The 11937-nt window shown below is 31.4% G+C and overlaps 1 protein-coding gene across 1 annotated transcript; it reads right to left on the bottom strand.

Annotated features, from left to right (window-relative positions):
• Window positions 1–7757: 7757 nt before the first annotated feature.
• On the bottom strand, window positions 7758–10456 carry LOC148310454 (uncharacterized). The gene is made up of 3 exons (XM_088258410.1): window positions 10323–10456; window positions 8908–9104; window positions 7758–8180 (listed from the first exon to the last, which is right to left on the bottom strand). Exons 1-3 carry the CDS (start codon window positions 10423–10425, stop codon window positions 7758–7760), a joined length of 723 nt encoding a protein of 240 aa, XP_088114536.1. The 5' UTR covers window positions 10426–10456.
• Window positions 10457–11937: the final 1481 nt, after the last annotated feature.

Here is an 11937-nt window from a genome sequence, read left to right as displayed (position 1 = left end):
TCATATTTTATTTAAATTAAACACTTGAATATACCACTTTAATGAGTTTTATTTATATATACGACTAGTTTCGAAAACTTACAGATGTTTTCATCTTCTAGTACAAATTAAATTTAATTCTTCTCTACATCTCTACAATATCTCTACAATAACTCTTCTAACTAATTCAAAATGTTTTTATTTGAATCTGTGTTGGGAACAGGAGGGATAATCTAGTCTGGGCCTGTCAGGAACTTCTAAGCATTTGCTCATTGCTGGGAGGAAACCACGTAACTCTCAGGAGAAGGCGGACTGTTGACTGTAATCAGCCGACCTTCCGTTCCACTAGAAGAGGGTTCAGTATTTTGTGTCCTAGCTTGTTTTATGTTACCAATGTCCTTTACTATTTTTATCATGTATGATACCACCTCTCGTGTATAATAATTCAATAATAATAAAAATAAAATAAAACTTTGCGTTTTGTGCTTACCGACTCGTCGATGTCTCCGCGTGGAAACAAGTATCGTATTATTTGAGTTGTTCATGTCAAAATAAACATTTTTGTTATACATCTTTTGCACGTTCTTTAAATATTTTTGATCTTTTTTTCCATTTGAATCATTTTGAAACCGGTCTGTTTCCGAAACTACATCAACTTAACAGCAGACAGGATGAACTTTCATTTTCTGATTTACGTATGTACTTCGTGTCTTACAGTATATGCGGTGTGGCTGAGATGTCATTTAATATATTCACTTACTTTTGATAGTATGCCTTTTTTCACCCTGTAAAAATTATAGCATTATTTAAAAAATACATATTTAAGGTAAATGATCAAAAATACATGCTTGTATCAGACACCTCATTATTCATCCTACGCATAATATATATATATATATATATATATATATATATATATATATATATATATATATATATATATATATATATATATATATATATATATATATATATATAAATATATATATATATATATATATATATATATATATATAAATATATATATATATATACATATATATATATATATATATATATATATATATATATATATATATATATATATATATATATATATATATATATATATATATATATATATATATATATATATATATATATATATATATATATATATATATATATATATATATATATATATATATATATATATATATATATATATATATATATATATATATATATATATATATATATATATATATATATATATATATATATATATATATATATATATAGATATGTATATTATAGGTTATTATTACAATTTGAGGTATTATCTTCTTCCTTTTCTTAATGTAGGCCTTGTGGCCTATTTAGCCTCCTGCGATGTCGATTCCCAGCTGTCAATCCATCTTTTGGTGGTCTGCCCGAGAGTCATCTACCTCAGGCCGTGCAATTCAATACGGAGGAGTCTGGATGGTTCTAATCTCTTCACATGCGTATACCATTGTCTTTTTCGTCGCCTTTCTACCTGACGACATATTCGATCTCGCATATTTCCCTTATCCTGTGTTCCTTATTCTATCTCTTAGACTCTTTTCAAATATGCTCCTTATAGTCTTCATTTGCTCCTGCATAATGACACTCTAAGTGCGTTTTTTGTTATTGCGGTGTCTGCTCTGCATTTGATCCCATTTGTCAAGATGAGTCGTACACATGTTTTTAATATATATTAATTTTTGAGATATTTTGAATCTACTTCTCAAATTTTGTGAATTGATAAAATGGAGTAATCTAGTCTACTTATCAAACCTCATACATAAACCCTATCCTTATTAGTAGCAGGTAATACATACTATACACCTTGTCTCGAATCATCATTACGACTAGAAGCCTCTCCAAAGGTCCGCTGCCCAGACAACAAACGGGTTTAGCCGGGAAAGTTTTGTTTACCATCTCCACATGACCTTAAAGGCGATCATTGCCTTCGTGAATGAATGGTGAATCACACGAGAACTTTCTTGCAGCCAGTACTATGCGTCAATGGGGGGATGTTCATCCTAAGGGGATCCAAGACTTGGAATTTTATCATTTATTTGTTATTTTCCTTAGAAGTGAGGATCTCATCAACCCCTGGTATGTCAGCTCTTTGAATCCTTTCCTGTCCTTGGAGGAAGAAAAGGTAGCCAATTTCATTATTTAATCCATTAATGACTTGAATTAACTCAAATTATATGGTACTAGCAGTACGGGCACGTTTTTTAAATTAATATCCATTCTGACTGTACCATGATTATTTTAATTTTTTATGTATATATTGTGTATGAATGCCCTTGTAGATAAATCTAGAAGTTAAAGGTACAACAGTTTCTTGTCGTGTATACGAGGTCTAAATAACTAACTGGCTAGTATTATACTTGAAAATTTTCACTTTACACAGAATTATATAAAATAAACTTTACACAATTTATTTTCACACAGAATTATATAAAGTTATAGTAACTTTGAACATAAGGTTAACTCACTCACACTCACGCTATAAAACGAATAAAATTTAAGCATAAGTAGGAATATAATAAGCAGTATTGCATAAGTCGTCTCTTGAGTCAATAAGACGTTAGGAATAACAAATGACTAACTACTCATTCAACAGCAAAAAAACTTCTCAGATAAATTCGTAAAAATATAATACATTTTTATTTTACAAAATTCTATTGGTTTTTACTTCTTTTATTATTATATTGTTAAAACTATAAAGGAAGATGTAACAAACACAAACTCAGATATATTCATATAGGTCTAAGAAACCATAAAACTATAACATGTCTCAAGTTTTTTTCATTCTATATACTCGTACAAATGGTGGGTTTGTATTAGTAATGTATTCTTACAAAATAAGAAGCATGACCTCACTTAAGACTCCAAAGTAGACAAAAATACACGAAAAATAAATAAAAATAACACATTCAATACAGTCAGATAAAAACACTAGTCACATTTCCGTCAAAAAAATTGGTCAAATTATGGTGACTACTATGGTCAGAATCTTCAGGTGAAAAATTTACCATTTCTGATAACTTCTACGAAACGTCTGCAACATTATCATCTACGCTTGGAACCCTAACCATCCATTATACATACCTTCTTTGGATCCTCTTTCTCTCCCTCCTCAACTCCTAACCTTTTCCTCCTCTCTCCTTTGTTCCATCAATTGCTTGATAAACATACAAAAAAAATTAAAAATATACGTAATTTTTTTTTATTTTATTCTGCGCTATCTGCACATTTATGTATTTTTAACAACTTTACAAGATACAATCCTTGACTTATATTACAAGCCTATTTTTGGTTGGTTGAAAGACATTACTTTTTAGCAATAAACCCGCCAATGTACATAATAAATTAATATTAAAGAACACATTGGATGTGGTTTCTTAACAAATATTAATTACCTAATTTTTTTAACTCGCGGTTTTCTTTCTTTTTAAAATATTGTGAGTGATAAAAGTAACACACGTTACATAAAATGTTATTTTTTTATAATTACTTTCGTAGAAATGTATTACTTTTTTAGTTATTTTTTTACGTTGATTCAAATATAATACTATATGTTAATAATATAAATGAAATGTTTCGTATAAAAACATCATTGCCTTACTTAAACGGTACAAATATCATGAATGAAAAAATGGAGATTGTTAATTTAAATTATTCACAGAATGAGAAAGCAGACGTTGCAAAATATAAATAAGGACATTCGTAACAACAACTGTTCAAACTTTAAACACCTTTCTTACACTTTTGTCATTACAAAACATTTAGTCATCTGAGAGTTGTGTTGGCCGGATTACGGATGTCCTCATGTATAGTCCTGCTAACGAAATATGGAGCATGATTGAATAATAAAATATTAACTTTTTCCTCAAGCATTTATTAGTTTCGAGGGATAATTTATTTGTTTTGAAACCGGGTAAAGTGACATTGCAATTCACTTGTGTATAATCTATTCGATACAAGAAAGAATATCTTTGTAATCTGGATTTCATTTTACGCAAACCAATAAAATCATATTGAATACATTAATTCTGGAAAATTATCCTAAGAAGTGTCTGATTGTCTGCAAAAATGCAGAGAAAATATTGATTCAATTGTTATATTTAAAATAATAAATGTTTTTTTTATGATGTGCTTTCCTTACTGAGTCAAATTCAATTAAAATTCCAACGCGTAGACTAAGAAATAATGTCAAATTATTTTTTTACATCTCATCAAAGATGAAGAAGAATATGGAAATCTGGGCATTTACGGGACTGACGACCACTTACGATCACTGAAATCAGCCTAGTCGTCAGCCCTGTAAATGCCCAGACTAGTATGATACGAAAAGTAACTACTTTAAATGGAGATAATCCAGATTTGTGAACAAGTATTTGGACGCTGAAAATATTAAAAGAAAAAATATTAAATATTGCAAGAAATAATGAACTGCGGTTCTTCAATTTTCACAAAACAAATCGTCACCTATATGCAGAACTGTCCTAATTGCATATAAAATCATTTTACGGGAGAATTAATCAAATTTATCAACGTGAGTTCCTTAAACCATTTAGTAGTATTATCTTTTGAATATTTAAATGCGTTTTGTTTTAATCGCTTTTTTGTAAGTATTTTTGGCTAATATTTTTATTAAAGACAAAATTTGTTTCTTAACCACTTTTATTATTGGTGATATTATTCCAACCGGTTTTGACAAACACCTAGTCTTCTTCAGAACGTATCTATCGCCGAAGAAGGCAAGGTATTTGTCGAAACTGGTTGAAATAATAGCATAAAAAATCATAGTTGTTTAAAACAAAAATGTTTTAATAATTCTTATTTATAGATTTTAAAGAACTGTTTATTTAAGTTGTTTTTTTGCTCTCCTATGTCTCGTATTGTGTACTCAAAAGATGATTATGATTATGATGATGTAAATCTGGCAAGATTTAAGCAATCATTAAATGAATAGGTAAGGCATTGTCTCCTTGTCGTCAAAGTTTTTATAAGTTTTATATGATTGTTTTTGTAAACCTTGTTCCATAAAATGTAATTCAAGCATGATAATTGTATTTTATGCATCTATAAATATAAAATAATTTATAAAAAGATGAAATAATGTAATAAGGTTTTTAATGAACATTTTTTTTAAAAATGGATACTTTCATAGAAATCCGCATTACCCACTAAAATACCCACCATTATTTGTACTCCTAGACCTAATAATAGCAAGTATTGTTAGTAAATAAGGACATTTTGTATAAATATTTTTATTCAGTATTTGATAACGTCTCAATAAGACGAAACGCGCCACATATTATCATATATCTACGAGTATATGTAAATAAAAGTAGAATTCAATCCAATTACCATGTTAAATTTTGGATATATTACCCAACAATTAAAAATGGAATTCCACCAACTGTCTGCAGTTACAATAAATTAAGAATTACTGTTTGTAAGGTGTTGTATATATAACATAGGACGTGTGGTTGGCAGACCTATATGAACATTACTTCATAATACGAACGTCGTCACTGCGTTTCACCGGAAGCAGACCGAAGTAACATATTGTGATTCATTGTATTATGATTATAATATGATTATTTGTAATTTGTACATTCCTGCAGCTATAAGAAGACTTAATTTCTTCTTCACAAAGGCTTCCAGCAGTATTGTCTTTGTGGCCTTACGCAATGTGCGATTGTTCTATTTAGTGAAAATGAAAATTAAGTAACAATGCGTAAATTACGAGTTTTTTTTCTTCCGATGTTTACATGACAATGTAATATTTTATAACACCTTCTGACAGTACATAACGGAGTCTTGGTAGCATCCCTAATGTATGTATGGAAGTGACACATGGAGTTGGTAAAAGAAAGATGAAAGTAAACTGAATTCGATCTCTCAGATTAATGTGCGTCAAAACGATGTATCATAGATGTTTAAATAGTGATATAAAGAAATAAGAGAGGAAGAGTCAAAATTAAGAGAGGTGTGTTGAGATGGTTGGGACACGTGGAAGAAAGAAGCGAGGAAAGAATGATAAAACTCAAAAACTAAAATTATGAGAAACTGGCGTCGCGGGTTCGATTCCCGTCAATTGCAAAATGAATTCAAGAAAGATTTATTTTCAATTGGTCTGGATGTTTGTAATGTATTTTTCACATTTATCTTGGCTATCCTTTCTATCCTACCTGCAGACAAGTCGGTAAAACTAGAGGATTTGCGAGTTATTCCTTTTCTTTTTAAATAATCAGGCGAATGTAGCGGAAATAGGAGTGGAGGAAGACCGAGGAAAACACATTGGCATTTTAAATACTTGAAAGTGGTCAGGTCAGGAGTCGGAATAATAAGCGGGTTTGTATGAGAAGATGCATGAACGTAGAAGAGGTTAAGATATTTTGCAAAGGCAGAGTGGTGTGGCTTTCTGTTCTCTCTGCCTACCCTTGTGAGGAAACTTCGTGATTTTTTTCCATAGCTTTAAAGGTTGCTACAAAATAACACTTTAACTTACATGGATAATATTTTATAAGAGGTAAGCATTTCGTCTAACGGCGCCTACAGATCAACGAGTAAACGGCCGAGGCTCTAATCCCAGTTATTATTCGTCGCGATTAACTTGTCGTTTCCTTATTTGATTAGTATGGAACACGGTACAAGGCTTGTAATTGGGTGAGGTAAACAGTGGAGTAACTGGCCACTGTCAGTTACTAACGACAGTATTCATTATTTTTGATTTTTTTTTTACAAAATCTAAACCGTCCGGGACTAAGGGACCCGTGTCTGAAACCCGGACAATCCCGGTCAAACCGGGACGTATGGTAAGCCTAATTATAAACATTTTTAAAATATTTTTGTAGAGACCCACCAAGCCATCTTGTGTGTCTTGTCAGTTGAGCTCTTTTGACATCTGTTTTTCATTGTTTTTATTTATTTTAACCTAATGTACACACAAAAAAGATAGAAAAAATTTAAGTATTAAATAATGATTTTTCTAAAAAGTGAACCTCATCCTTCCTCTCAACAATCCTTTATTCTTCTCCCGAAATTTTCCATTATCATAACCTGAAAATAAGAACTAATTTCAAAGACTAATTTTATTTATTATTTATATTTAATCATCGACGTGCTTTAAAAAAATATCATTTATTCCTTGTAACTTGGTGAGAAACACAATAACGATGTTTTTCTAGAAAAAATGTCTGCGTGCCCCATTATACATATATCTTTTATTCGTATGTAATTCTCTGCAAGACCGATTGTACATAGTTTTAAACTTTTGAAAATATATAATATATCATTCTTTCATGTAAAAAACATTAATTTTTTTCATTCACTATTTATGATCAATAAAAATAACGCTTTTTTAAATATTTTTTGTACATATTGTGTGACATATTTTATGCTTGCTTGACCATTTACCTTATCCTAACCTTGTCGAAATCGGTTGAAGAAAAAGTACCAAAAATAAAAGTGGTTAAAAACAAAGCTCTTGTTTTATTTTATAGGCTTTTATCAATGTTGGTAAATGACTCAATCAATAGATATCAGTCTAGATTAAAAATACGAATTCCTGATGGAAAAGGTTTTATATATCTTTTTTTTTCCTTTTCGAGTCGTGTCGATCGTAACCATTTTAAATATTGGCAGATTAGTAGTTTTCTTTACTGGCCAATAACTATGCAGTTTACCCTACATACGTATCCGCGTAACCTATATCATATGTCACTCGGCATCCCCACGCCTCGCTAACCCTAATCTATTAATCTACATTCTTCGTACTTCTTTTCGCAAACGTCTCCATGCTCTAGGAACTCGCTCACTTCCGGCAAATGGCGGAAAAGAACATTCCCGCCGGAATGTGTCTCTCCGCCATTTTGTTTTTGTGTAAAGTTTTCCGTTTTCCCGCCCAGCGCCGTCAGCGCGCGCTGCATTCCCCACACAATGGGCGCCGTTTTGCAAACTAGCAACTGCACGCAAGATGAGTCGGTTTCCTTTGAATTTTCTCGGATGATATGGATGATTTTATCTGGCAGAGTTGTATCTTTCGCCGTGTTAATCAGAGCTTGAAGTGGCTCTGTCGGGTTTTGAAGAATCCAGTCGATGGGAGTGCCATCTCTGAGTTTCCGTTCGGTGTCTGGCAGTGCGGGATTCTTCGGCAGCAGAGAAGTGCTGATCTGAAATGAATACAGATGGCGCTGCGTGAATATTTCGTGCGCGACCGAAATAAACATTCGAACCGCTAGGTGTCGTAGCATACTTCAGTAAAAACAAATACTTTGTATTTTATTAATTGTAATAGTATCGTAAGTCTAATTAAATGTCATTAGGACGTATAATATCTCTAAGGTCGTCTTTTTAACGGTTGGACTAAGTATTGTCGTCAATACTTAGTCCGACGTTTAAAAAGACGATATAAGTATGTATACAACAATTTGAAAATAATTGTTGGAACCCTCTGACTGATGAGTTTTAATAAAGATTTTATTTGGAAAAAAACAATATTTGGGTCATATATAATATTAATCCTCAAGTTGTACCACAGTTGTTTTGCTACGAGGCATCCGCACCCTTATAGTCACCAATATAGCCTCTTAAATTTATATCTGTCAATGTAAGGGGTTCGATCGAACCCGAGGGGTTCGGTGAGTCAGTCTCCTGGGTTCGGCGGAGCTCAAAACACACACCCGAACTATTGTACGATATTATGAAAAGTGATACAACATACAATATATTCATTTATCCAATAGATCTAGTATATTATTTGAAAGGAGCATATCAACCAAGCAATAAATTTTTCCCATTATGAACGCACATTTGAAACTGGTGGGGTTTGGTACCTCCAACATGGTTAAGAACCACTGGTCTATGTTATCCATAGTTGCATAAAATTCAATTACTTACCAGCTGTGCAAGGAATACAATAGCATTGATCACGATAGCGCTGATCTTAGCCGAGTCCAGACTCAGGGTTCTCATCATCCCCGAAAGGAGCTTGGCCCCCCAACCCTCGTCCTCGTCTTCTTCTACTTTCGGAGGGGGAGAAGTTCTTCCGAAGGCTTCAGCTACAAGATTTGCCACACCGGAAGCTGCCTCCAATCCTAAAAAAAGCCATTTCATTCATTAATTCGGCAGTCACTTTGTGTTAAAATCTACCATTTTTTTATTTCAGTTTACTTAGTTAATACTTGTCCGCCTCCGTGGTGTAATTAATGGTCAGCGTGTTTAGCTACCGTGCTGGAGGTCCCGGGTTCGATTCCCAGAGGGGTGAAAATAAATATTAGTGATTTTATACTGTAATATTTATTTAATATTACCCTGGACTGGTTCCTGAAGCGCAAGAGTGATCACCTCGCCTTCATGTAAGTAATGATCAAGATAACACTGCGTCAATTCGATGCAGTGCCCTATGCACCATTGGGTTAGGAATAGGGTTATAAGTAAGTAATTAATACTACTTTATAAAAGCGGTATTTACTAAGTGAAGCTTAAATTATAAAACTAAAAAATCAATTAATTATAAATGTAATATTAGTCACTTAAACTTACATTAAAAATAATAAAAGTTTAATTAAATAAAAAATATTTAATTCACAGCATTTTTACAGTGTTTAAATTTTTATTCACAAATTCTGGGTTTGGCTCCACTAGGGAGTTATTTATTCAAGATTTATGATTAATATTTTATTATTAATATCTCAACATAGGTAAATAAACAATCGTAATAGTTCTCTGAAATAAAATAAAATAAAAATATTATAGTTCTCTGGTAATAAATAAAAACTTAATAAACTCAACCACAGATGGTGCCAAAGGAAGAGCGAGCAAATGATGTTTTCAATTGAATCATAAATATGTCTTTCGATATTTGAGTGGTGTAGTTGTCATGGGTAGAATGGTGAATGTTACACGTGCATAAAGTGATCACTTAAACCAATGTATAACAGGTCATAAGCACTGTAAATACCAAAATTCCATAGACTTCTTCATCTATGTTGAGATATGAATAATTTGAATCTTGATGAATATATTTTAATTTATCTAAAAAAACCCAAAACTTTTTTTTAATTTCCTTATAAAAATGTAAATAAATTATTTTGTTAACTATCCAACCTTGTACGAGTAAGGGTATGCAGCATCAAGCGTTCTAGTTTATCATTTTATTATCTTTTTATTATTTTCTTTTTCATTTGCATCGTCTCTGTTCCATAAAATATATTCCACTCCTAGATCCATGAATCCGTATTGCATGACTGATCACTCTATATATCCTTAATTATCGACCTTTCTTCTTCAGGAGAAATAAAAGAAATACTTACCAAAAAGTTTTCCGGCTATTTTGAACCCATTCCTCAACTTTTCCAATACACTATCGTCTTCATGTTTCACTTCCGATCCTTTTACAAATCCCATTCCTTGCATTAATATGGTTAAAGATATTATAATCGCTATAGTACTATTCATGTTAGATTCTGCACTAGAAGTGATACAGGTACTGTATTTCAAAAGAAGGAAAAATCGCATTTTCTGAGAAGCTTTGAAAACAAGATATTTATCTTCATGCAACCTTACGTATGTGTTTCAACACAGTGGTGAACCATTTTTTGTAGAAAAATATGTTATTTTATTTGTTTTTTTTTCTGTATCGGCATCTATGCCGTATTAACTAAGTCATTGATCTTATGAAGAATAAAAAATAACTTAAAGGTACATGCAAATTTATATGATAACTAATATTTGGGAATTAAAAATTTAAACTGTATAAAATTAAACGACTTTTTTTAACCACTTTTTTATTATTAGTGCACTTTAACCAACCGGTTTCGACAAGAACCTTGTCATCAACAGGGTTTATTATATTCTAAAACATTAAAATACTCACAGTTAATTACATAATATTACTAAAAACTTTCACACACTCCATACACCATATGAAAATATGATTTTAAAACTCAATATTAATTATAATATTGAGTTTTTAAATTCAAATTAATATTCATTTGAATTGATTAAACCCTGATGTCATCATCAAGGTTCTTGTCGAAACCGGTTGTTTAAAGTGTACTAATAATAAAAAAGTGGTTAAAGCAAAGTTGTTTAATTTTATAAAGTTTATGAAATGTGCCACAAAGTATCTGCGAAAAAAAATCAAGAAATAAAAATAATAATTTTAAATTTGTTGCGGACGAGGTAAGAGGTCAAAATAAAATATGGAACGAAGGCAAAATAAAGGAATTAATAGAGGTTTCATCGGTTTATCATTATTGATAATCTATAGCAATATAGATTATCAATAATAGGCCCAGTGATGATTTGTACACAATTGTATAAAATGATTACTTAAATCACAAATACCAGGTAATGAGCCCCGGTATGCTTGGTCTTCAATCATTACTTGAGTAGAAATAATAGATGGCACTAGCTTTTGTACGTGCTCGTACTTGAAGTTTTCAATGCATTGTTTAATGCTCTACAAACATGATAAGTCGTTCGTTAAAACTGCGGCTGAAGTGCATTGAATATGAATATGAACATGCTCTGTCGGGAAAATGCAAAAATATTTGGTTGGTCCGGGTCAACCATCAACATCACAAACAAAACGGAACATCCACGGAGAGAAGGTTTGCTTTGCATCTGGTGGGATCATAAAGGTACTGGGTATTTTGATATTATAAATAAAAATATGTAAACTTTATTATTTAATAAATCTTATATGATAACATGAAGAAAAAATAATCTTTCCTCCACCACTGTTCAAAAGCTTTATCAGATGGCATTGACCGTGAAGTCTTTTATAATAACATATCATAAAGTAGGTATCTCAATTTGGTAAAATGAACCGTGCAGTAGCGGATTCGTAACTGGCTGTTTGACTATGAGCCTGTAAAAACTATATCATACTTTGGTTGTTTAGCTAGTGAAGTTTAGCTCGAC

Source organism: Brachycentrus maculatus, unplaced genomic scaffold, assembly GCF_059751285.1.
Source record: "Brachycentrus maculatus isolate JH-2025_06_01 unplaced genomic scaffold, ASM5975128v1 h1tg000095l, whole genome shotgun sequence".
Taxonomy (NCBI): Eukaryota; Metazoa; Arthropoda; class Insecta; order Trichoptera; family Brachycentridae; genus Brachycentrus; species Brachycentrus maculatus.
Note: the sequence above shows the minus strand (reverse complement) of the source record. Positions and strands in the feature narration are given on the sequence as shown.

Coding starts and splice junctions, on each gene's coding strand:
- LOC148310454 (XM_088258410.1), bottom strand. CDS start 10,425: ATGCAAGGAATGGGATTTGTAAAAGGATCGGAAGTGAAACATGAAGAC. Junction 9,105..10,322: donor AATAGCCGGAAAACTTTTTG/GTAAGTATTTCT, acceptor GGCTTTTTTTAG/GATTGGAGGCAGCTTCCGGT. Junction 8,181..8,907: donor TTGTATTCCTTGCACAGCTG/GTAAGTAATTGA, acceptor TATTCATTTCAG/ATCAGCACTTCTCTGCTGCC.